Source organism: Rhincodon typus, chromosome 18 (genome assembly GCF_021869965.1).
Source record: "Rhincodon typus isolate 14 chromosome 18, sRhiTyp1.1, whole genome shotgun sequence".
Taxonomy (NCBI): domain Eukaryota; kingdom Metazoa; phylum Chordata; class Chondrichthyes; order Orectolobiformes; family Rhincodontidae; genus Rhincodon; species Rhincodon typus.
In genome coordinates, this window is record NC_063349.1 from 20,724,839 (window position 1) to 20,752,617 (window position 27,779).

A 27,779-nucleotide genomic window follows, 5' to 3' on the forward strand; every position below is an offset into this window, starting at 1 on the left:
GTACTGGCTAAGTAAACTTGGGCTCTAGGGAGTGTTTTACATTAACTTATGCTAAATAATGAGGTGGGTGTAGGGGACAAAGTTTGTTCTAACTTGTACTGCTGCATGTACGTAGCCACTATGGGTTCCACGCACAGACCTCGGAGGCTCACACAACAGGAAAAAAAATTGGAGGGAACACTTGTGTTTTCAAGAGAAGGGGGTTTAACTTAAGTACATATGAAATAGGAAGAATAGGCCATTCAGTAGGCTCACATGCTTGCTCCAAGTCTCAACCCCTCTTTCATACCAGCTTCTCATAATCTTCAACTCCGATATTTCAAAAATCTATCCACCTCCTCTTTAAACTCTTTCAGTGAACTAGCCTCTGCAACTCTCTGGGATAGAGAATTCCAGACATCACTACCTCTAGGAGAAAACATTCTTTGCATCTCAGTTTTAACTGAGTGCCCCCTTAATCTGTAACAATGTCTCCTAATTTGAGATTTTCCCACATGCAGAAAGAACAACATTTCAACATCTACACTGTCAAACTTTCTCAGAATCTTGAATGTTCCAATAAGATCATTCACCAACTCTGATATTCTAAATTTTAATGATTAACGGCCTAACCTGTCTAGCCATTCTTGATAAGTCAACCCCTTCATCCCACGAATCAGCCTAATGAATCTCTTTCAAACAGCCTCCAATGCCACTACTTTTTTATGATAGAGACCAAAACTGTACACAGTACTTTAGGCACAGCCTCACCAACAGCCTGCACAGTTGTTATAAGACTTCCTGTTTTTAAAACTCCAAACCCCAAGCATTTGCTGCGCAGCATGCTACCTTTTTGTGATTCATGCACAACAACACCCAGATCTGTCTGCATTGCACTTTTTTCAGTCTCTCTCCATTTAAATATTGGTTTTTGATTTTTCTACCACAGCGCATGACCACACACTTTCCCACATTAAAGTCCACTCACTCACCCTTTCCATATCCCCTTGCTTATGTCTTCAGCACAACATACCTCCTTCTACTTATATTTGTATCATCAGAAAATTTGGATGCATTACACGCTGCCCTCCTCCAAGTCATTAATAAAGATAATAAATAATTGAAACCCTAGAACTGATTCTCGTGGCTGTCTACTACCTACATCTTTCTAATCTGAAAAACAAACTTTAATCCTGACTCTGTCTTCTGCATGTTAACCAATGGTGTAAGCTCCAAACTTGTGCACTAATCTTTAATGTGGCACCTTATCAAGTGCCTCCTGATAGACAAATACACTGCATCTACCAGTTCAGCTTTATCAACTGTTTGTTATATCCTCAAAGAATTCTAGTAAATTTGTCCAACAGGATTTCTCTTTCACAAAACCATGTCGACTCCGCTTCATTATGTTATGCACTAAAAGTTTGGCTAACTGGTCTATGTTTTCTTACATTTGGTCTCTGTTCCTTCCTAAAAAGGGGAGTCACATTAGCAGTTTTCCAATCGTCTGGAACCTTCCTGGGATCCAATGAGTTCTGGAATATTTTGAACAAAGCCTCCACTGTCTCTATCACCACTCCATTTAAAACTATTAGCCCGGATGTAGGAGGTCATCTATCAGGTCCTGGAGACACGTCTGTCTTTAGACCTATTTTGTTGGGTGTTTCTTCCCTCATGTTAGAGACGGTTACAAAATTGTTCCTCACATTAGCACCTTACTTAACTATTATCGTTGGGATGTTTATTGCGTCTTCCACCATGAAGAACAATGCAAAATACTAGTTTCAATTATCTGTCATTTCCCTATTCTGCATTATTAATTCCCCAGTTGCAACCTCAAAGGGGCCCACACTTACTTCAGCTTCTCTCTTTTTATTTACCCACAGAAACTCTTGCCATCTGTTTTCATATTTCTTGCCAGTTTACTTTTATACCCAATTTTCTGTCTTTTTTATTAGCTTTTTATTCATCTGCTGCTGATTCCTGAAAAAGAAAATCCCAATCCTCTGGCCTGCCACTAGTTTGTGCCACTTTGCATGCCTTTGTTTTTTGATTGACTACTTTCTTTAACCAGCTATGTTAACTATAGGTGGTTCACCCTTGAGTCTTATTGACCAAAATAAATTTTTGCTGACTTATGAAACATCTGATTAAGTGTCTACAATGACTCATCCACTGATTTTCCCTTATCTGCTTTAGGCACCTCTTTTTTTATACCTCTCTAATTGCTCAAATCTACTGATTTGAACCAGAGTTGCTCTCCGTCAAAAAGATTTTGAAGTTCAACCAAGATGTGAATGATATCCCCTAGAGATTCCTGAAATAAGACATCCTTTCTTAATCCTCCTTCATGGAATTCTTAAAGTGTGGAAGGAAGCTATTCAGCCCATTGAGTCCACACTGACCTTCTGAAGAGTATCCCACCCAGACCCAGACCCACCCCCTGCCCTATCTCTACATTTTCTACCCTGGACACTATTGCCAATTTAGCAAAGCAAATCCACCTAACCTCCACAAATACAACAGAGAAATTACATGCCAAAAAACGTTATTCCTGGAGGCTACCAATCAAGACTGGACAACGGACATGGAACGAGCCATCAACATCAGCTGACAGACCACAAGAGCCAAGAAAAAAAACAGATCCTTCAAGACAAGCTAACCACACTTACCCAAAAAAAAAACAACAGAACAGACACATTGATAAGAAACTTCTCCGACAGGAAACTGACAGACACGGAAAAAGCCGTTCTCACCCTAGGACTGAACTACAACTACAGGGACGCCAACAAAACGGAATTCCTGGCCACACTGGAAGCCACACTAAAAGACCAACAATATCAACGAAGAAACACAACAAACAATAAGACAGACAGTAATCCCGACACTAACCAGAAGGAGCAAACTCAACACTCTCAACACACGGGAAAGACAGGCCCTGGACGGATTAAAGAAGGACAAGAACATCACAATACTGCCCACAGACAAACAGAGCATGACATTGATACTGAATGAAAGGCACTACATCTCCAAGGCACAGGCACTGCTCACTGACGAGTACAAACTGACCCGACACCGCAACTAGGCAACAAAATCCTCTACAAGCTAAAAAGACTTAAACAATCAGGACAGATCAACAAAGCAAGCTTCTTAAGAATGAAACCCGAAGGAACCAACACACCCCGATTCTACGGCCTCCCAAAAGTGCACAAGCCAGAAGTACCCCTTAGACCCATAGTCTCCCTACCAGGCACTCCATCACACAAATTAGCGAAGGAACTACAAAGGAGACTCAGGCACCTAGTCAACAAGTCATCCCACTCTATCCACTCAGCCCAAGAATTCCTCAACTCTAAAGACATAAGGATAGACAACGAAGAGACTATGATATCGTTTGATGTCACTGCCCTATTTACATCAATAGACATACCACTAGCAAGGAAAACAATGACAACATTACTGGAACAAGACCCCAGTGAAACCATCTCCAAGGACAACATGCTCAAACTATTGGACCTATGCCTCACCACCTACTTCGCTTTCAACGGCCAAACATACGAGCAAATCAACTGGACACCCTTGGGATCACCTAGCACAGGTGGTGATGCAAAGACTAGGAAGGATGGCCTTTCCGCAAATCCAACCAAAACTATGGACACACTACATGGACGACACCTCTGTCATCATTAAACAGACCAAATTAGAGGAAACACACAAACTTATAAACAACACCCTCACCGGAATAAAATTCACCAGACAGGAAGAGAAGAACAAACAGCTCCCATTCCTGGACGTCATGGTAGACGCGAGACAAATGAGGAACTGCAAACAAAAGTACACAAAAAAGCCACACACACGGACCAGGTACTGAACTTCAATAGTAACCATCCCAGCACACACAAATGAAGGTGCGTGCGAACACTGTTTAAAAGGGCAACAACACACTGCAGCAACATGGAACTATGCCAAGAGGAAGAAGAATACCTCTTCCACGTTTTCAGGGATAATGGATATCCAGAAAATTGGGTCAGAAGATGCCTACACAAACAACATCAGGAAGATACTACACGCGCCGACACACTCATCACACTACCCTACATCAGGAACACATCGGAACTCACCACAAGACTCCTACGACCGCTGGGCATGAGAGTGGCACACAAGCCCACGTCAACCCTAAGACAACTGCTCACCTGAACTAAAGGCCCACTCCCCGCCATGGACAGGACCAATGTCATCTACAAGATCCCTGCAGAGACTGTGAGAAACACTACATCGGACAAACAGGAAGGAAACTAACAACAAGGGTACATGAACACCAACTGGCTACAAAAAGACATGACCAATACTCACTCATCTCAATCCACGTGGACAAGGAGAACACCATTTTAACTGGGACAACACCAAAATCCTGGGACAAGCTAGGCAGAGACAGGCACGAGAATTCCTAGAAGCCTGGCACTCCACGAAGCATGCTATTAATAAACATATTGAACTCGACCCCATATACATTCCACAACGAAGGAAAACCGGAAGTGAGGCAATCCAGCTGAACGGACTCCAGAGTTTAAAAACCAGGTGGGAAAACACACCGATGCTTCATCGGAGGCTGCACTGAGAATGTTACCCAGCATGGTAACGAAACGTCTGCGATACAAGAAACCAGCTCGGCGAGCCAACCAACCTTAACAGTAGGGATGTACTGCTGAGGCTGAATAAAGCTCTGGCCAGGCCACATTTGTAATATTGAGAGCAGTTTTGGGCCCCATATCTAAGGAAGGATGTGCTGGCCTTGGAGAGGGTCCAGAGGAGGTTTACAAGAGTGGCCCTGGGGACGAAGGGTTTGTCATGAGGAGTGGTTGAGGACTCTGTCGCTACTGGAGAGAATTTAGGATGAGGGAAGATCAAATTGAAACTTACAAAATACCAAGATCCTTGGACAGAGTGATCATGGAAAAGACTAATAGGAGAGACAAGGACTCGAGGGCACAGCCTCGGAATGAAGGGAATGACCTTTTAGAAATGAGATGAGGAGGAATTTCTTCAGCCAGGGTGATGAATCTGTGGACCTCATGACTACAGTAGGCTGTGGGGACCATGTCATTGAGTGTATTTAAGTCAGAGGAAGATAGGTTCTTGAATAGTAAGAGATCAAAGGTGACAGGGAGAAAATAGAATGGTGCACACTCTTTAGGATGAATGGCCTAAATCTGCTCCTACACCTAATCTTATGGTCGAAGGATGAGATGAGTACATCAGTAAGAAATGATCTTGGGAGGATCAAAGCAAACAGTCAGGTTGGGTGGTAATAAGAAGTAGCAATAGCAAAGAAAGAAGCTACTGATGTTCAGCTACATTACAGGACAGGGTATAAATACTGGAAATAACTAGGTCTTGTGAGAAAGAGACTGCAATAATTGTCAGAAATTTTACTCTTTCAATAAAGCGAATAAATCAAAGATTAAGGTAGCCTAAAGAATAGAGTTCTTACAGGTATTTAGGACAGTTTCTTAAAACATTCTGGAACCAGACAGGGAACAAGCCATTTCAAATCTGGTAATGAACAATCAGACAAGACTAGTAAGTAAAGGATCATTAGCTATGAACATGTATATATAATAGAACTTCAATTTGAGATTTAGAAATTCGAGTCCCTCACTGGATTCTTAAAAGCAATTACAACGGTATGAAGACAGTGTAAGCTAAAGTGGAAACTAGGTTACAAGAACAAAAAAAAAGTGGTAAATATTTAAGGAGACATTTGATTGCACTTAAAATATTTTTCACTGAAAAAGACACTACAAGAAGAATGGACCATCTATAGCTTATTTAGTTAAGGATGATATCAATTTGAATGAAAAGATGTACAATGCTGTAAATATTGGTGATCATTAACTTTTAAAAAAAAATTCAAACTCTGAATTATGTGAAAATAAATAATTCCACATTTTATACAAAAGTTTGCACAGCATACGAATGAAACAAAGCATATACCACTAAGTTGAAAGTATATTTTGTAAACCTTTATTATTTAACACTGCACTTACTGGCAACACAACTGCAGGAGATGCACTCACCACGCATGAAGTTGCAGTGCCAGTGATATTACCACCTTTTAACAGAAGTTTGCAATAAAAATTTCTTTGTCACGACAACTGATTACTCAAATATTGCACTGCTAACGACACTGAGATAACCATTTGCACCACATTCCCAACTTTTTAAAAAAAGTACGTAGATGTGTTGTTACTGTGATTAGCTACAGGAACTGATGTATATTTTGTATAAACCAAAGCCAGCAAACAAATCACCAAAGAGGATGCAGAAACTGAGCAGCAAGCAGGGCAATGAAGAAAAGTGAGTGAAGCATCAGGTGGGGCAGCAAGAGGAAAGCAGTGAACAGAATGGAGCATGGATAGAAAATGGGGCAACAAGGAAAAGGTAGCAACAACAGGCAAACTACTTATGGTTCCAGTGCAGTGTTAGTGCACGGACATAATGTAAACAGCACCAACTTCCTGTTCAAGTGCATCAGCAGGAAATCCACCAACGTTTAAGCTTAAAAGTCCAAATAGATTTCTTTTTTGTTCTTAATTTGACTCAACAGCTTTCTACACATTACAAGTCTTGAGGGTTCTCTCAGCTCTCCATGAACCAAGTAAGTGTGACACAGCCCTTAAGGATACATTTTAATGCCCCTCACAGCTTGGCAGCAAGTTAGCTTCCAGAGTATTCTCTCTCTCTCTCTCTCTCTCACACACTGTGCAAGGAATCCACTACAGATCTCTTTGACTGACCTGTGAAGACAGTTCTTCTGACGTTTTATTTCCTCATTTAATTGAACTTTTACATTAGTGTAGCCTACGCACTCATTAAATCCTGCTTAGGACCCAGAACAGGCATGTTGAGTCTTAAAGATCTTTGTGTTCCTTGACATTACTTCTGGCATATATGTAATTGCCTTCACGCAGCCTTTCAAGCCGACTGTGCTTGATACTGTGAAAGTAAACATGTAAGCACCATAAAAAAAGGATAGTTCTCTGCAGCCTAGCCTGTGAAAATATCACAAGTCAAAACCCTGGTACACCATTCTTAACAGCACTACGGTCTTGCAGCAGCTCCAGAAAGCAGCACATCACCCTTTTCGGGTCAATAAGGAATGGCCAAATCCTAGAAGCAAATTAAAAAGCCCCAGGTAGAAATTTAAATAAAGTATCTTTTACTTTCAAAACAGTTGTTTAATTCTGAGATCCACATTAATCATTTTTATTCCACGTGGAAATAATTGTTCTCTTAACAAACTTCCGATTTCCACTGTGAAACCAACACTTGCAATTGCTTTCAACTTCTTTGAAGAGGGAACCAACTAACTGAAACTGCCCAGGTTTCTAACGCAACTTCAAGAGAATTTTCTGACAGTCTGAATTTGAGAAATGCCAGCACTAGAAGAAAAATAGACATGACCACATGTATATATAGAAATACAACATCTAAATGCTGGACATCTCTGAAAACAAGTGCAAGTGTCCAAAAAGCTACCTTTGAAGAAAATCCCTAACTATTGCGATTAATGCACAAGGTGGAAGCTTGCAATTTTGCCAGCAACAACTTGGAGCAGACAATGGAAGAATAGGCCAATTCATGTGACTATGAGTTATTCAGTAAATAACATTTATGTTAGGATAACTGAAGTGCACTATTGTTACCATTTATTATTCCTGCACCTCTAATAGTTCTGAAACTTTGCGTCTCTATCTTTTCATCTAATTAGTGACCTCTAGAATACACCAGCAATGAATGTAATTACAGCATTATTGTTTCTTACCTCTAAATAAATTCAGTATTTGATTCTTTTAGGACTATGTGACAATGCTTGCATGTCATAAATAATCCATTGGTTGTGAAGCACTTTGCAATGTTTCAGAGCTACACAAATACAAAGCCTATTCTCTTAATGTTGGTACCAATCAATTGTGTGTGAATTGCACACTCGGCAATTTAAAGCTTGTGAATGTGATTTAAAAGAGAGTTTCCTTCAAGAAACTAAAATATCAAATGGTTGGTGGACCTATGGGGAACTGGTTAGATTCAAAAGGACAGAATGAAAGATTTTTCACTAAGAGCAAGGAGCCCACACAGAAATGGTGCAGTAAATTGGATAAGACTGACCTTTCAGTACAAAACTGTCCTAAACTTCTCAATAATTAATCATCTCACTTAGGATAGCTGGTGTGAGAAAATTTTCCAACTCCCAAAGCTGTCAATTCAGTAAGGTTTAACAATACACATTGAAAATGATGCAGTATAGAGTTGATCTGCATATGTGATTTGTTTTGTATTACATTACTGTTTTACAGTATGTAAAAATCACACATCTAGAGGAATTAAAACCACACAGAATGGCAACCACACCCCAGCGCATGTATAGTCTGGAAATAAAAAAAATGAAATTGCACTGTAGCCTGCATATTAACATAGTAATTAATATGGTTAAGTTTTACTTTTAGATGAACATTTAGATGTACAACATGCACATGCTGCCAGAACATCGGGAGCTATCAGAATTTCAGCCAGTTTTAAAAACCGTGATTGACTAAGTGACTAAAAGCAAACACCCCTTGCTTACAACTAACATTCAATGCCATTACCTTCACTGAACGTCCCACTATCAACATCTTGGGGTTACCATTAACCAGAATTTGAACTGGACTATCCATATAAATGCTGTTGTAGCCACAGTAGGTCAGAGACAAGGAATCATGCAACTAGTAACTCAACTGTCTCTGCAAAGCCTGTCCACTATCAACATGGCAAAAGTCAGGAATTCGATCTGTACTTGTTTGGATGACTGCAGCTCAAACAACTAGATCTCACCATCCAGGAAAAAGCAGCCACTTGATTGACACCACATCTACAAACATTCACTCCCTCCACTATATACACCGAGTAGCAGTGCTGTCTACCATTTCAAGATGCACTGCAATAATCTACCAAAACTCCTCATACTATATACTCCAAACCCACAAGCCATACCATCAAGACAGATAAAGACAGCAGATACATGGGAACACTACCACCTGCAAGTTTCCCTTCAAGCCACTTACTATTTTGACTTCGAACTCCCTCAGTGTTGATGAGTTAAAATTCTGGAACTCCCTGCCCAATGGCATTGCAGGTGTACCTCCACTAAACGCATTGCCAAGTGTCACTCTTGAACTGCTACAATGATAGATTTGTTTGAATAGGTGAATCCTGATCCTAAGTGCATTTGGGGGAGGGGACACTGATGTGGTAAGGTACTTAAAGAGAAGCTTGCATTCTTACACTGACCAGGGTGCCTCTTGTTTATACAACAATTCACATTACACTCATGTTACGAATTGCCCTTTTTACTGTAAAGGCAAGAAGCTTCAATAATTACATTAACCAAGAGTTGCATCGGTATCAGCATTGGGGAGATTTATCAAATACTAAGATCTAGGATACGTTGTGTCTCTGCTCTTTCAAAGTACAACATTAATATGATTCCAAACACGAATGAAATGTTCAATTTTCATAAACTGAAAGTCATGGACAACGTAATATTTTAATAAATTTCACTATAAATTACGTGTTATATTAGTGCACGCTGGTTAAGTTCCATTCAATCAAGAAAACAATTCTAGAAGTGGCCAGAACAAAAACTGAACAAAGGACAATGTACGAGATCAATGATATTTGAAAACTTTAGTCCCAAATCGTCAAATTGGCCGATGTTTTGGTATTAATTTTCTCACATAAAGTTTTTTTTTCTCAGCCCTTTAACATTGCAGGCATCAGTTTCAACTGCGTCGAATACATAGAGTCGTGTACACACGCTAAATTTTTGCCCAATGTTATCGCATCATTCAACGTTTTTATATTCATTTCTTTTTGAGCCGTTAGAAAGTCTGAGAGTCTAAAACTCTGAGAATCGTTTATGAAGATCTCACATCCTTCAATACACATCTTTTCAAGGGCAACCTGAACGTGTGCTGTTACGTTGAACAAGAAAGCACAACCCACAATTCGACACACAAAGTTTCATCAGCGGTTTACGAAGTAATGACAAATTCAGCGCCAGTCACCCTTCCTTTTACCTTCCTGCAGCAACAGTGGCAAATTCAGTTGAGCACGTTACCAGAAAGTCTCCAAACTCGCGTTTCCTCACTTTAAACTCACCCATTCATTGTCTCTCTGACTGAAGGTGTATAGCGCTACCTGACTAGCCACATCCACTATACGAAAAATATACGGATCCTGCCTTTGTAAGGCTGCGAGGCTAATATCCAGACCTCTGTTCCCCGACACCGCAGCCATCTTACCACAACAAACAGGCAAGAAAACAGCTCGGAGAGACATCGAGGCAGACGACACAGTCGCTTACAGAGCCATCGAACACAGAAAAAAATGGGTGACGAGCTCCACTGGCAGCGTGGAAGTTGCTGCAATAGATAGGGGAATATATATATATTCGAGTCCACACATGGTGTTAGCACCGGAACAGGTTTGAAGGCATGGTCAGATTGTTATAAGATCGTTGCAATGTTATTTTAGTTGCAGGATATTTTTCTTATTGCTTACCACTCAGAGAGAAAGAAACATAAACAGAAATTGCTGGAAAAAACTCAGCAGATCTGATGGCATCTGTGGAGACAAAGCAAAGTCAACGTTTCGGGTTCAGTGACCCTTCTTCAGAAAAGCAAGTTTTACCTCTGGCTGACTCTGACCTGTGAGGAAGCGTTAAGTTGAAACCTAGTATCAAATTCTACCAGGACGTTATCCTTACCATACCAAAAACTGAAAGTGGTGTAGAAAGTCGGCAGAGTTAACGTTAACTCTGTTTTTTCCTTCACGGATGCTGCCAGATCTGCTGAGCTTTTCCAGCAACTTTGTTTTTGTTCCTGATTTATAGCATCCGCAGTTCTTTCGGTTTTGATTTAGGAAGTCGGCAGTCTGGAGAGAGAAACAGATTTAACATTTCGAGTCTGACATGACTCATGTGTGACATTGAATTCTGTGTCTGATATACTGGAAGTCCATCATAAGAATTTGATGGAAGACCTAAATCACAAATAAAGGTAAAGTTATTGTAGCCCAGCTATCCCATTAGAAGCAGTGGATGATAGTTTAAGAGATAGTAGGAACTGCAGATGCTGGAGAATCTGAGATGACAAGGTGTAGAGCTGGATGAACACAGCAGGCCCAGCAGCATCAGAGGGGCAGGAAAGCTGACGTTTCGGGTCTAGACCTAGACCCGAAACGTCAGCTTTCCTGCTTCTCTGATGCTGCTGGGCCTACTGTGTTCAACCAGCTCTACACCTTGTTATTATCGATGATAGTTTAACCTTAGGGTAACCACACCTCAGGTGAGGGGTGAGGACAAGATGCGGTGTGACTTTTATGGTAACCTCAGCCAGCGTGAATATTGAACCCACGCTGTTTGTGTCACTCAGCATCACCAACCAGCCATTCGGCCAACCAAGCTAATCAACCCATTCCAAATAAATAGTAATCTTCTCTAGGCTCAACTTGATGGATTTAGCAGAATGTACCAACTGCCAGAAAGTTCAATGTAAGATGGACAGGCCATGTATCATGCTCATCACAGAATCCTCAAGCAGATATTCTGGGAGGAATTTTCTCAGTGTAAAAAACATGCAGGCAGTCAGTACAATCAAATATCATGAAACCCCCAAAAAAAGAGTCTTATAAACCTCTGTATTGCAGACCATCTCGTTTGGGAAAACAGTGCAATCAACCAGACTATGAGGGAGTAAGAACTTAAATTTGTTTCTGCAAATTTTGAGATGATCATTGCCAAATCGCAGCATCCAATATGCTTGAGGAAGACCAGAGAGATGACACAACTGTAACAATTTCCCCCAAGCACCACAACAGCAATGTGAAGGATCAGTTCTGTGGACATCCATGCCAATCCTACAACAGTAAAGAGCAGACTTACAGCTTAGACAATTAAAGTCTACACCACAACAATTAGTGATGGTTGTGCAGGTCCAGTTAAAATGCTATTAACTCCCTTTCCAGCTTTCTCTCCTACTTGGTGCCACTGAAATACATTTCAAGTTGTTCAGCCCCATCAGTGAGTTGTCCTTGCTCACGTGCTGCAGGAACATTCAGTCTTGGGCTGAAAAGAAAGTAAGAAATATGATCTGGAAAAGACCATATGGCCCATTAAGCCTGCTTAACCATACATCCCAACCATGGTTGATGTTGGGCTTCACCTCCATCTTTCCATGTACTCCCCATGTCCCTTGTTTCCATGTGAAATGAAAAATCTGTCCATTTCAGTTTAAAATATACTTATTGAGGACACAACATCTTAATATCAACCCTTTCAAGCCCTTCATAATCTAGAATGTTTCAAAGTGATCACTAACAATTGAACCACACAAATGCCAGGCAGCAACCATTGTCTATGAGAGAGAATCTAACCACCAAAATAAAATAAAAAGCTGCAGATCATAAAAATCTGAAACAAAAACAAAGTGCTGGAGAAATTTAGCAAGTCTGGCAGCATCTGTACAAAGAAAAAGAGTTAATGTTTTCAGTCCAGTAACCCTTTATTGGAACTGTTTTGACAAAGGGTCACTGGACATAAAATGTTAACTCTATTTCTGTGTTTGTTCAAGAATCTAACCATTTCTGTTTACTTTTTATTTTTCACAGGCTGTGAGCGTCACTGTCAAGCCCAACATTTGTTGCTAATCACTAACTGGCCTTCAAAAAGTTAGGATGAGTTGTCTTTATAAACCACTAAACAAAAACAAAGAACTGTGGATGCTGAAAATTTGAAACAAAAACAGAAACAAACCACTGCTGTCCACCAGATATAGGTGAACCCACAATGCTGAGGAAAGGGAACTCTGGGGGTCTTTCACCCAGTGGCAGTGAGAAAACAGCAATATAATTCCATGTTAGGATAGGTTTTGGGTTGTAAAAAAAACTTCAACAACATTACCCTCACTGAAGACCCTCATCATCTACATCCTGTGGATTAACATTGACCGGAAACTGAACAGGACTCTAGCTTTGAAACAGTTCAGACTGTGCAAATTCCTCAGTTACTAATTTACTTCCCAACTGTCTAATCTTGTTCACCTTCCAAAAGACATTAATCAGAAGTGTGATGGAATAATCTCCACTTACCTGGATAAGTACACTTGCAACACTCAAGGAGCTTGAAAAGGAAAAAGCAGCTGAAGAAGGGTCCCGACCCGAAACGTCAGCTTTCCTGCTCCTCTGATGCTGCCTGGCCTGCTGTGTTCCTCCAGCTCCACACTGTGTTATCTCTGACTCCAGCATCGGCAGTTCTTACTATCTCACTTGATCGGTATCCCATCTGCAATCTTAATCATTCACCACCAATGCACAAGAACAATAGATATGTCACAACACCATTCTGCAAGCTCCCCTAGAATGCTGCACATCATCCTAATTGGAACTATTTTGCCATTTTTTCTTTGACAATAGATCAAAATCCTGGAATACCTTCCCTAATAACACTGTGGATAAACCTATACTACGTGGACATCAACGGTTTGAGAATGTTACTCACCACCACCTTCTAAAGGGCAGTGAGGGATGGTCAACAAATGCTCACCCTACCAACAAAACTCACATCCTACGAACAAATTTAAAAAGTCTCTGTTAATTCTGAAACAATAGACTTAGATCATTTGAAACGTTCAGTTTTTTTTAATTGTAAATCCTATAATAATGTAATAGAATCTAAATATGAGCAGTAAACAACAAATTGCATTTATATAGTGCCTTTAACAGAACAGCAGATCCCAAAATGTTTCACAGTCTCATTATAAAATATAATATGATACCAAACTGTATAAGGAGATGACCAAAGGAGTGTAATGAAAGTAAATGAGGTTGAGCGTTGAAGAAGTTACAGAATACAATTCTAGAAGTCAGAACCAAGGCAGCTTAAATCCATGAACATTAATGGTTGAGCAATTAAAAATAGGAATATTAAAACCGCCAGAGTTAAAGGAATATTGGAGAGTTGTAGGGATGGAGAGGTTATTAAGTTAGGGAGCAACGTAGTGAAGGAGAGATTTGAAAACATGGACAAGAATTTTAAACTCAACGTCAGCAAGCATACAGGTGATGTTTAAATGGGATCTTGCATGAGTTAGAGCTTTAGGTAACTTCAAGTCTATGGAGGGTAGATTGTAGGAAGTCAGTATGCATTAAATTAAATTACACATAAAATTAACAAAGGTATGGATGAGGTAAAGCAGGCAGGAATAGAACAATGTTATGATATTGTAAACACATGACACCTTGGTTGCAAAACAGCCACATTCAGCTTCACATGGTTAATAAACAGAGCAAGAGAGTTGCTGTCTCAGGAATAAAGCTTCTGGCAAAGCCAAAGACCTGAAAGAGAGGAACAGAACCCGAGGAGAGAGAACTGTTACCAAAATCAGCTAGCCAGTGGGGCCAGGAAGAGAAGTTGTGAGGTCAGTAATGTTCACTGTAAATTGTGTGTCCATGTTGTAATTTTTAACGTGCTGCACAGAGGCAAAGCAACACTTGGAAAAGTAGTTATCCATTAAGATTTGTAGCACGAATAAAGACAATAGCTTTAGTCTTCCCAGTGTTTAATCATAGGCAATTTCTAATCATTCAGTACTACCTGATGGACAAGTAGAGTGACAGTTTAGAGGAATTGGAGGAATCTGGTGAGGAAGAACCAGGTGTCATCAACTTATATTTGGTATCTGGCATTGCATTTTCAGATGATATCTTTGAGGGGTAGCACACAGTTAAGAAATAGAACGGGGTGCAAGGGTAGATCCATGGGGCACCAGTGATAAATTTACAGGAATAGGAAATGAAGCAAGTGATTACCTGGATAAGATGAAACCAGATGAGTCCACTCCCATCCAGCTGAATGACAATGGACAGGTATTAGAGAAGACTGAAAGGACTGCAGATGCTGTAAATTAGAAACAAAAACAGAAATTTCTTGAAAAGCTCAGCAGGTCTGACAGCATCTTTTCAGAGGAATCAGAGTTAACTTTTCAGGTCAAGTGACCCTTCTTCAGAACAGTTAATTCTGATTTCTTTCCATAGATGCTGCCAGACCTGCTGAGCTTTTCTAGCAATTTCTGTTTTGTATTAGAGAAGGCTGGTTTGATCAACCATTTTAGAGACTGTAGACAGGTCAAGAGAACATGCGGATGGATATCATACCTTTGTCAGAAACATGTAGGATGTCCATTGGGCTTAAAATTAAGAGCTGTTTTAGTATTATAACAGGGAAAGAAATTGATTGAAAGAAATTGAATTGAACAATTTTGGGAGACAAAAGCATAAGCAAGAGCTCAGAAGAAAAGAGACAACAAGGTGCAGGGCTGGATGAACACAGCAGGCCAAGGAGCATCATAGGAGCAGAAAGGCTGATGTTTCGGGCCTACACCCTTCATCAGAAAAGGGGGAGGGGAAGGGGGTTCTGAAATAAATAGGGAGAGAGTGGGAGGTGGATAGAAGATGGATAGAGGAGAGGATAGGTGGAGAGGAAACAAACAGGTCGAAGAGGCGGGGATGGAGCCAGTAAAGGTGAGTGTAGGTGGGGAGTTAGGGAGGGGATAGGTCAGTCCAGGGAGGACGGACAGGTCAAGGGGGGCGGGATGAGGTTAGTCGGTATGAGATGGGGGTGCGGCTTGAGGTGGGAGGAGGGGATAGGTGGGAGGAAGAACAGGTTAGGGGGGCGGGAACGAGCTGGACTGGTTTTGGGATGCGGTAGGGGGAGAGGAGATTTTGAAGCTTGTGAAATCCACATTGATACCATTGGGCTGCAGGGTTCCCAAGCGGAATATGAGTTGCTGTTCCTGCAACCTTCGGGTGGCATCGTTGTGGCACTGCAGGAGACCCAGGATGGACATGTCGTCTGAGGAATGGGAGGGGGAGTTGAAATGGTTCGCGACTGGGAGGTGCAGTTGTTTATTGCGAACCGAGCGTAGGTGTTTTGCAAAGCGGTCCCCGAGCCTCCGCTTGGTTTCCCCGATGTAGAGGAAGCCACACCGGGTACAGCGGATGCAGTATACCACATTGGCAAAGGTGTTTTGGGCTGAGGAAGTACTTTACAATGTTGGAAGGATAGAGGATTGTTTGATTAAGGAGAAGAATAATGACAGCAGCTCTGAAAAAGTGAGAAACAGAACCTAAGGAGAGAGAACCTTTAACAATACCAATAGAGTGGGAGGCAGGAAGAGAAGTCAGGAGACTTCCAATGTTCCCTAAGGCTATATGACCATGCAACTGTTTGAAATATACTGCGCAGAGACAAAACAGCCCGTGGATAAACAGTGATTCCCTTACTTGTGGCACATGACATTCCTAAAGGGACTTTTTACTTCAAGAGTGGGCCATTTGCAGTGAACGAAAATTAGAATAGTGGTGATAAGTCATTTAATATGGGAATATGGATGAGAGAGCAGGATGTCATTTGAATGGATAAGAGAGTGCATGAGGAGAGGAAGGAAAGAAACTGGAGAAAGAATCAAATCCAAAGTTGGAGCGGGGTCAATTAGATTGAGGTTGACCCTATGGACTAGGAGAAGGGAGGGAAGTGGCAGTGGGTCTGAACTGGTTGGTTTCAATCTTAGTGACAAAAGAAATTTATGAGTTCCTCAAACTAGTTGGAGTTGAGGATAGCAGATACAGGGAGAAGGGTTTAAAAAGATGAATGGAACAGTGAGTCATGTTCTTTAGCAAGATCTATTAGTGTTTTTAGTGCTCAAATCTGAGGTGAATGGCAACACCAGTTTATAGCATACCTGTTCAAATCTAATCAGAGATAGTAGGAACTGCAGATGCTGGAGAATCCGAGACAACAAGGTGCAGGGCTGGATGAACACAGCAGGCCAAGCAGCATCATAGGAGCAGAGAGGCTGACGTTTCGGGCCTAGACCCTTCATCAGAAAAGGGGGAGGGGAAGGGGGTTTTGAAATAAGTAGGGAGAGAGTGGGAGGCGGATAGAAGAGGGATAGAGGAGAGGATAGGTGGAGAGGAAACAAACAGGTCGAAGAGGCGGGGATGGGGCCAGGAAAGGTGAGTGTAGGTAGGGAGTTAGGAAGGGGATAGGTCAGTCCAGGGAGGACGGACAGGTCAAGGGGGCGGGATGAGGTTGGTCGGTAGGAGATGGTGGTGCGGCTTGGGGTGGGAGGAGGGGATAGGTGGGAGGAAGAACAGGTTAGGGAGGCAGGGACGAGTTGGACTGGTTTTGGGATGCGGTGGGGGGAGGGGAGATTTTGAAACTTGTGAAATCCACATTGATACCATTGGGCTGCAGGGTTCCCAAGCGGAATATGAGTTGCTGTTCCTGCAACCTTCGGGTGGCATCGTTGTGGCACTGCAGGAGGCCCAGGATGGACATGTCGTCTGAGGAATGGGAGGGGGAGTTGAAATGGTTCGCGACTGGGAGGTGCAGTTGTTTGTTGCGAACCGAGCGTAAGTGTTCTGCAAAGCGGTCCCCGAGTCTCCGCTTGGTTTCCCCGATGTAGAGGAAGCCACACCGGGTACAGCGGATGCAGTACACCACATTGGCAGATGTGCAGGTGAACATCTGCTCGATGTGGAAAGTCTTCTTGGGGCCTGGGATGGGGGTGAGGGAGGAGGTATGGGGGCAGGTGTAGCACTTCCTGCGGTTGCAGGGAAAAGTGCCGGGTGTGGTGGAGCTGGAGGGGAGTGTGGAGCGGACAAGGGAGTCACGGAGAGAGTTGTCCCTCTATCCCTCTTCTATCCGCCTCCCACTCTCTCCCTACTTATTTCAAAACCCCCTTCCCCTCCCCCTTTTCTGATGAAGGGTCTAGGCCCGAAACGTCAGCCTCTCTGCTCCTATGATGCTGCTTGGCCTGCTGTGTTCATCCAGCCCTGCACCTTGTTGTCCCTGTTCAAATCTATTTAGTTTGCATTTAAGAAAGTGTAGATGAAGGTCATACAAGGAGGAATGGCTAGAGTGAGAGAGAATAATGGATTGAATGAGGTTAAGACTATCAAAGGTGGAGGTTAGATCATGATCGAGCAAGTCTGTAGCGACAGAAATAGGAATCAGGAAGAGTAGAGGAGCTGAATATTATTTAAATGGAGAAAGACTGCAGATTGCAGACCCCACTCACACAAAAACAGACAGACAGGGTTAAGAGGTAAATCAAAAGAAAAATAAAAGGGATGTAACTGGCCAGTTTACATAAGCTGTTTCCATGATGTGTTGAATCGCAGGCACATAAGATTGTATTTCATTTAGTTTCTGAAGACATCAATCAATGCAAATAGCTTCCAGTAGGCCCCAATGAATAATCATTTAATTCTTATAACTGACATTCTATTCAACCTTTAAATAAATTGATAATGGGAGAATAACCAGGGAGCAATCAAATCTCCACCCTGTAGCTTTGGCAGCCACAATCCTCTGACAAAAACACAGTTCAAAACCAATACAAACTGTGGTTTTTCTTTGATTTTCCAATATTGTCTTTTCTTAGACTGACTGTCACCACTAGTCCCTGTGAGGCCCCATTAACATCCAAACATCTGCCATCTGTTTGAGCATAATGCCTGTCCAGTGTAGAAATGTCAACAGCATTCTTTGGACAAGAATCAACCTACAATTAACTTTCAGGCCTGGCCTTCTCAACAAATACCATTTTGTTTGCTTTCTTTTTATTAAAACAAGCTGCTACTCACAGTTCATAAATCACCTTCAGTTCTCAGCTCACAGTTCACAGCTCCAAACCAAAATTGATATAAATAAAAATCATGAAGGTCTCAACACTTTGTCAGCTCAATGTTCCAACAACATATTCAGTATTACTTCTCTGGCGTATGCGATTTTTCTGAGTTCCCATCTCCCTCCTAGTTCCTGATTAATCACTGCTTCTCATCAAGCTGCATTCCCTTTTAGAAGAACCATGTTGGCTTGTTCTATCATACGATGCATTCCAAGAGCATTGTTAAGACTTCCTGTCACAATTCACTGAGGTAGCATGCTGGAAATTATGCCCCTCTATCCCCAGAGTCATCATAAAAATTAAAGTTTTTAAAAGAAATACATAAAATCCTCAAATTATCTGATTTTCAGACTCAGGTTAATAGAATGTATAGACCAGATTCTTGTACTTAACAATAATCACTATTTATTACAGATAATCAGATTCTAACTATAGGTACGCAATTAAACTAAATTAAGTAAACTCAACAAGTAAAACTTTAAACCCCTGATAAATGTCCTCATACATACACACAAACTGACCAATACCAAACAGAGAAAAGAAAATGCATGGGTGGAGGAAAAATGGGAAAATTCCTGTAATCTTTGGTCACACTTTGTGTTGGATTTGTTCTTGCTGATCCAGAGGCTTCTCCCGTTCTCTGAATGCTTCCACTGATTTGCAAGAGGCATAGGGTGGCTGGTTCACATTTGAAAGGTCTCTGACTTACCTAGTTCAAAGTCAGAACTTCTGGTTTAAAATGGCTTGTTGCAGAGAACTGAAAGAAAGAATCTTTGTCATTGATAATTGATCCCTAGTCCACAACCAGCCGCTTGGCTCCAGTTCCTTACTTTTAAAAGCCGTTCTTGTAAATACCTGGTTTAAAACAGTTTTGTTTTCTGTCATTTGGGTCCACAGTTTTAAAAAAAACACAAAACTATAAAGCCACGGTCTTTACATTGCTCAATCATAGATTTCAACATTTCCTAATGAATGTTGTTAGGCTAACTGGCCAATGTTTCACTGTTTCTATCTCTTTCTTTTGAAAATTGGTGTAATATTTACTGATTGACCATTCTCCACTTTAACAAATTTTGGAAGTCATAGCTAGCTCATCCACTAACTGCACAACTATATTTTAGAAGTCTAGGTTGAGGGTATTCGGTCTAGAGACTATTTTTTATTTCAAGCATATACTTTATTCATAAAAAATATCTTTGTATATACACTTAGTCACAGATGCAGTTCGATTCTGTACAGTAGCATATCAAGAAACAAACATTGCAGTTTGACTCCATCCATGCATTTATGTTTACATGCATTGAGGCACTAGGAAGGTCCGATAACTGAATGGACTCCATTTTCCGTCAGCAGAAAGACTTGTCAGTGGTATTTCCCCATTGCACCTTGGCAGCAACTGCCCCAACCTTTAGTGCATCCCTCAGCATGTAGTCCTGGACCTTGGAATGTGCCAGTCTGCAACACTCAGTTGAGGTCAACTCATTCTGAAAGGCCAGCAAGTTTCAGGTAGACCAAAGAGTGTCTTTCACTGAGTTGATGGTCCTCCAGACGACGTTTGTGTTGTGTTCCGGGGGAACAGATCGTAGAGTACAGAGGCCTGCATCACAGAGCTGCTTGGGGCGAACCTTGACAAAAACACTGCATCTTTCTCCAGACTTCCTTTGCACAGGCATATTCTAGAAGGAGATATGTGACAGTCTCAACCCACCTGCAGCTGTGTGCAGTGGCACAGACTGAAACTGGGCATACATGAAGGATCTCACAGGTAGTGCGCTTCTCACCACCAGCCAAGTGATGTCTTAGTGCTTTTTGGAAAGTTCTGGTGATGAGGCATTCAGCCAAATGACTTTGACCGTCTGCTCAGGGGACCATGTGACAGGATCCAGCCTCTCCTTTTCCTTCAGGCTCTCAAAGATGCTACGTGCTAACCACACGCTGATGGAGCTGTGGTCAATGGTGTTTTTCTTTGCAAATTTCCCCATGAAGGACAGGTGATACGGAATAGTCTAACTACTTGGAGTGTTCCATAGCAACAAGGCCAGTCCCACCCTTCACAACACTGGGGACAGGTAGAACTTCAGTACGTAATGACACTTGGTGTTTGCATACTGAGGGTTTTCGCACATGCAGCTTCACACAAAGGTTGCCATCAGGATGAAGGTGACATTGGGTACGTTCTTCCCCTCTTATTCAGAGTTTTGTACATGAAGTCCTTGCAAACACGGTCCATCTTAGATCTCTAGATGAAATAGAACATGGCTTGGGTGACTGCAACAGCACTGTTTCAGGGAATGGGCCAGACCTGCGCCGTATACAACAACAGAGAGAGTGCCTTGCACCTGTTGACCAGGTTTCTACCCACAACGGAGAGAGAACAGTGCTCCAAAAAGATCAGTTTCTGCTTCACCTTGGTGATGCACTCCTCCCAAGATTTTGTGCACGCCCCAGCTCCCCCGAACTATAGTCCCAGCACCTTCAAGTAATCTGTCCTGACAGTGAAGGGATAAAAGATCAGTCGGCTCAGTTCCCAAAGAAAACTGGCCTCACTCTTGCTTCGATTTACCTCACCTCCTGATGCCAGTTCAAACTAGTCGCAGATGCTCATGAGTCTGCACACTGACAGCAGATTTGAGCAGAAAAAGGCAACGTTGTCCATGTTGAGGGAGGCTTTGGCCTGCAGGCCTCCACTGCCTGGAAGTCACCCTCTTAGACTCAGCGGAAGGCTCTATACAACACACAAACAAGACAGGAGAGAGTGGGCAGCCCTGCCTGACTCCAGATCTGATCGGGAAGCGTTCTGATTTCCATCATTGATTGAGACTGAGCTAACAATGTTGGTATAGAGCAGTTGGATCCAATTGCAGATTCCCTCCCCCAAGCTCATTTTGAAGAGCGCATCCTACATGTACCAGTACGATAACCTGTCAAAGGCTTTCTCCTGGCCCAGCTGATGAGGCAGGCATCCAACCGCCTGTCCTGCACATCAGCAATCGTATCCCTGAGGAACACAAGGCTCTCAGAGATCATTCTGTCTGGTATAGTACTGGTTTGCTCAGGGTGAATCACCAGGCCCAGACCAGACCTAGTTAGCATTGACCTTAGGATTTTGTAGTCTGCATTCAGCATTGAGATTGATCACCAATTTCTAATTTCCTCCCTCTCCCCCTTCTGCTTGTAGATGAGGGAGATGATAACTTCCCTCATGGATTCACACATGCTACCTGACAGAAGCATACTGTCATACGCCTCCAGCAAGTCCTGGCCAATCAAGTCCCACAGAGCCTAACACAACTCAACTGGCAACCTGTCTCTTCCAGAAGTTTTATTCTTTTCTAAGGACTCAAGGGCCTTGGTCAGCTCATCCAGAGATACTGACTGGTCCAGCCTTTCCCATGTGCTGTCAAGTAAGACCTTCATGATAGAGGACAGGAACGACTGGGAGGCCGCCGTGTCTGTGTCATATAGACTAACATAAAAGCATTTACTGATCTTCAGTATGTCAGGCTGAGATGACATTACCGAGCAGTGTTCTTCCTTTAGGCTACTGAGCACAGAGCTCTTCTCGTGCACTTTCTGGATGAGGAAATGTGAAGACATCTCATCCTGCTCCACAGTGCAGATCCTAGACTGGAAGATTATCTTGGCGGCCTCTGAGGCAAAGAGTGAGGCTTGGTGGCTCTTCACCTCCTGGAAATCCTCTGTGACTTTGACGCCCATCATCTGCGGCAGGAGTAGGTTCTGCATGGTTTTCTAGAGTTTGGACAGTTTTCCCTGCCTCTCTCTGACCTTCTGAACACCTTTGAGGATAAAGAACCTCTTGATATTCCCCTTGATTATTTCCCACCAGTCTGCTGGAGACTCATTGAGGGGCTTGGCAGTTTTCCAACCTGTGAAATCTGTTTTGAGTTTCTCAATGTTTTCTGGGGTCAACAGTTTCACATTCCCGACCCACTGGTAGTCCTGTATGTGACAGTCAGCCAGCAGGAGGCAGTGGTCAGAGAAGAACATCAGCTTGACATCAGTGGATCTGATTGAGAACACGTGGGACACAAACAGGAAATCTATCCTTGAGTGGATAGACCCATCTGGCCACAGCCAGGTTTATCTACACTGCACTCCACCTGAGAGGTGCTGAAGTCATCTTGCAGCTTGACGACTTTAACTGTATCCATCAGGAATCTGGATGTGGCGCCTGGTTTGCTGTCAGCCCATCTGGATCGTCGATTCACATCGATGATACATTTGAAGTCTCTGGGCAGAAGGACTAGCCTAGATGTCACCAGCAGCAGTGGGAGCTACAGCAGGATGGCCAGCCTTTCACTCTTTACCACCGGGGTATACATATTAATTAGTCTCAGGGGAGCATTTCTGTACATAATGTCTGCTATAAGGAGGTGCCAGCCCACCAACTCCTTTACTCCAGATATGGTGAAGTTGTCTCTTTGCAGCAGAATACCCAGGTTAAAGGAACAGCTATTGTTTCCCCCCCGACCTAGTCGAAGGCCCAGTCCATAAGCTCTGCCATTTCCTGTAGCTGGTGTGGTTGCAGTATCCCGCACTCCTGCTGAAACAGGAGATCTGCTTTGATGTTGGCCAGGTAAGCCAATGTGGAAACACATCACGTAGCAGATTTAAAGCAATGCATGTTAATACTGGTGATTTAAAAACCCATTTTAAGAGTTCATAAAATTACCCAATGTCCATTCATCCATGGTCTTGTCACTGGGGTGGGGTTGCTCCCTGCATTCCTGTGGCATGGGCACACTGTTAGACACTCTCTGCACTGAGTTAGCCGTGTCATTCCTCCCTGGGGGCAGATTGCTCTGCTCTGTTGTCTGCGGGGTGAGAACGAAACCAGGAAGGTCCAGTTCTGAGTCAGACAGAGGGGCTGCTATGTACAGTTCCTGATTCAAACCGTCACTGCTCCTGGTTGCCTGGAGCTGTAGTGCGGTGGGTACCCTGTGTTTCTTGATGGCTGGAGCTTCACTGGGGCCTTCGGGACGTCCGACATTTCTAGGTTGGGGGGTGCTCCTCTCCTTCTCCCCCGTGGTGCTCTGCCTCTTTTTTGTTGATTGCCATCCCACTGCATATCTTCTTTGTCAGAGGAGCTGCTGGTGTATCCAACATGCAGCTGTTTCTTTCCATTTAGCTATGGGGTTTTGGGGGCCTGATGTGTTTTTCTTTTCCGGTTGTTTCTTACTGGTATTCACTTCCCCTCCTCCTTCGTTTCCTCCTTCTCCATTGACTTTGTCTGTTCAGGTGGAGGTTGGGTCAGTTGGTGTGCTGCTGTGCTGGCTATCTTTTCCTCCATTCTGCCTGTTCCTCCTTTTGGTTGCTGCTCGTGTCAGGTTTCTTGCTGATGGGTGGCATCTTACTGTCCTTTGGCGTTGACACTTCCAGCCATCTGAGCATATGTGCCTTCCCTCCCACCCAGTCTTATTAAGGCCTTTTATAGGTGGTCTGCTTCCCCACTCAGGTTGCAGCTCTTGGAATCCTTGCAGTCCTTACGTGTCCCTCCTGTTTGCAGTTCCTGCAGAGGGTCACTTTGCAGTTTGCCTCCATCTGCCCTGACCTCCCGCAGATTTGGCTCACTCTGGGCTGCACCAATATGTCAGGTAGCCTGAGCTACCTCCAATCGCAAAGCTGGAGGGCAGGTGGAGGATGTTCCCACTGGTCACCTGGACCTGCCACTGCTGGTCCAGTTTCTGAAGGGGTCCACTACGTCAGTTTTGCTTCCTACAAGCTGTATGTACTTTCTCAGGAAGGTCAGGACATCTGCTGCCAGGACATGGGGGTTGTACAAATGGAACTGTAACAACTTGTCTCCTTTGTGCAGTGAGAACAAACAATGGTGCCGCACATGAAAAGAGGACCCTCACTTCCTTTCTCTTCGAATATCTTCAGGAGACGCTTGCATTCTTCACACTCCTGAAGGTCACATTGAAGTAGTCCCTGCTGGGAAAATCCTGCAGGGAGAAAATATCTGCTGCTTGGAAGCCACAGCAATCCAGGAGGACTCTCTTAACGAAGAAGGTCTGGTCAACCGGTGTTCCGTCCTCCACCTTCTTCACAATCACCCTGACTGTATTGCGGACCCCTGGCCTGGAGTGCGAGCACTAGCAGAGGCCATAGCTCTGGTTGACTGGTCAATCACCAAATCAGTGTTAGGCCAAAACCAGCGTAAAGATCCACCAAGTTCAGTTTAGCTCAATCGATGATCTTCCAGGTTCTGCTCACAAACTAGTGATGATTTCAAGATCTTCCAGTGATGAAGGTTCTCAGCTCAGACCCTAGATCAAGGTCTTTCCCCTGCCAGGTGAGTATTAGGTCCTGGAGATATGTCAGATTTTAGTCTGTTAAGTTTCTCCAATTACTTCTTCTCTGCTGATGTTAACTTCCATAATTTTCTCAGTACTTTTACGTCCCAGGTTACTGTCTATTTCTGGCCTGAAACAAGCATAGTGGCTGAAATTACACTTCAGCAGAAAAAATAGAAAAGCAACACTTTATTTAAATAGAGAGAGACTGCAGAACTTTGAGGTGCAGAGGGATCTGAGCAATGAGAAATGTGAATCACAAAAAAATTATTACGCACATAGAACAAGTTATTAGAACAGATGGTGGGATGTTATTCTTTTGCTGCAGGGGAAATGAAGTATTAAAGTAAAGATATTTTGCAGGTGTTGTACAGGGTATTGGTGAGACTGCATCTGGAGCACCATGTACAGTTTTAGACTACTTTTTTAAGAAGGAACATAAATGCATTCAAAGTAATTCAGAGAAAAATCACTGAACTGATTCCTGTGTAAATTTTTAGCACAATTTAAATTCTGCACCCACAGAATATTTATTTGTTCATTTGGGACTTCAACCATTCAGGTAATAGGAGACAGTCTAGTGATGTAACTCAGGAAACATTTATTGAATAACAGAGGTATTGCTTAACAAAACTACGCAATGACTTTATTGGCTCGACACAATTCTTGCTTCCCAAACTAGTCTAAAGCGCACATGACGTGTGGAACTCTGTCTTTCTCCGACACTTATGTGGTCATTTGCTCCTGACTGTGTGGTAATCTCCTGTCTTCACTTTGAAATTCCATGCTGACTGTGGCCACTGAAAACTGGTGTTGTTTAACATTTTCCAAGCCATATGATCAGTAATATTTGCAAATTCTGATTCATCTAATTTGTTTCTGATTAGTTTCTTAAGGGTGAGGGTCATCTACTTACGTAACTTTGCATTATATATGAACTAGATCCTTAATTTCTTAATTATTTTTAGGATTGCTCCCTTCATTATAGCTTTCCTCTGTCATCATTACACTTAATGACTTTCCACGAAGATAATGGGGCATAGTCATTTCATTCTTACTCAGGCACTTCTTAAACAATTAAGTGATTTTATTATTGATTTGTGAAATAATAATGATCAAGCCTTAAATTTACTAACAATTTAAATAATGCATACCAAGTTATTGTTTGGTGGGCAAATTTGTAGGATCATTTGTTCGGACATTGATTTATTTCCTTGCATCATCAAAATCAGAGAATGCACTATTATTTTTTTTTATGTATTAATAAGCATAGGCACAATTGATTCACTCTATTTGTTATTCTGTGATTGTACTTAAAACAAATATTATATCCCTTAATGATCTGACTAAACTCTATGTCGACAATCAAAGTAAATTTTATTGAGCTGCTGAATACTGATATTGACAGGGTTATTAATCTAGAATCAGCATGGCAAACAATTAGACTATTCTAGCATTTGATTAATGTATCATTGCAGTGACGTATCACTTACTCAAAAATCATGAGTAATTAAGTTGCTTAAAATGTATCATGCTGGAAGCCATGCTGAGGGAAGCATTTCAATGATTGATTTCATTGTATAGCTCTTAGTTAAACCGCATCTGTAGTTAATAACATCTTTAGCACGGCTATTTTTTTGTTAGGAGTACGAAAGTAACAAAGAATACTGGAGAAACACAGCAGACCTGGCAGCATCTGTGGAGAGAGAAACAGAGTTAACATTTTCAGTCTGGTGTAACTCTTCAGAACTGTGAAGTCATACCGGACTCAAAATATTAATTCTGTTTCTATCTTACACTATATTGCCAGAACTGCTGAATGCCGCAAGCATTCTCAATGTTTGTTTCAATTTCTAGTATCTACAGTATTTTGATTTAAGTTAGAGAGTACACCCTTTTGTAAATAATTAGTTCATGTTTTAGAATATAATTTACAGCCTAAGAAAATATTAGATGTAAGATAACTGGAAACACTAGGTTAAGAAACTGGCATGCATCTAATATATATGTAAAACACATATGTGTTGATTTCATTTAAAACATAACTTGTGTTTATCTTATAAGGTTTGAGGTGAAAAACATAAACAATGGATTAAAAATCGAACGAACTGCAGATGCTAGAAATCAGAAATGAACACAGAAATTGCTGGAAAAACTCATGAGGTCAGGCAGCATCTGTCCAGAGAAATCAGAGTTAACGTTTCAGGTCCAATGACCCTTCCTCAGAACTGGATACAGTTTAAACAATGAATTATTTATTTGTGGACTTGTAGTGGTCACAGAAGGTGTACCCTCGTCTCAAAGAAAAGTTTTAAATTGTTTATGCACATCCCAGATGAAAGGAAGCTAAAAACTGTAGGTCAACAAGGGAATAGGAAGAACAAGTCGAGAGAGAGTGTAATTATATCCGTCAGAAATTTAAATTACTCATATGGCTAAATGAATCGAAGAGTTTTTTTTGTAGGAATATCATGCCATATTTTCATATGTTTCATATGTTTAAGTTATCTGTGTGTCCTTGCTCACAAAAGCCAGCAGCCAACAGAACAGACAGAATTCATCTGCTAGAAACTAGGAATCAGATGTTGGATCAGCTACTGGAAACATTGGAGGCATAGAGGGCTATTAGGCACCAGCATTTTTCTTTGTTTGAATAGCTAAGCAAGAAGACAGTGAATTCCATGCTTGAACT

The 27,779-nt window shown here is 42.1% G+C and overlaps 1 protein-coding gene across 6 annotated transcripts in view; it reads right to left on the reverse strand.

Moving 5' to 3' along the window:
• The window catches only part of dcp1b (decapping mRNA 1B), an 88,862-nt gene extending 78,436 nt beyond the window's left edge, over nucleotides 1-10,426 (reverse strand). For 2 of the 6 annotated variants that reach the window (XM_020529643.2, XM_020529640.2), the window contains exon 1: nucleotides 10,180-10,346. In XM_020529643.2, coding sequence (XP_020385232.1) covers nucleotides 10,180-10,183 — 4 coding nt within the window. In that variant the 5' untranslated portion in view covers nucleotides 10,184-10,346. Of the gene's footprint in view, nucleotides 1-10,179 lie in introns of all 6 variants that reach the window. The other 4 variants (XM_048607566.1, XM_048607567.1, XM_048607569.1 and 1 more) reach the window with 4 other exon arrangements.
• Between the last annotated feature and the right edge of the window lie 17,353 nt (nucleotides 10,427-27,779).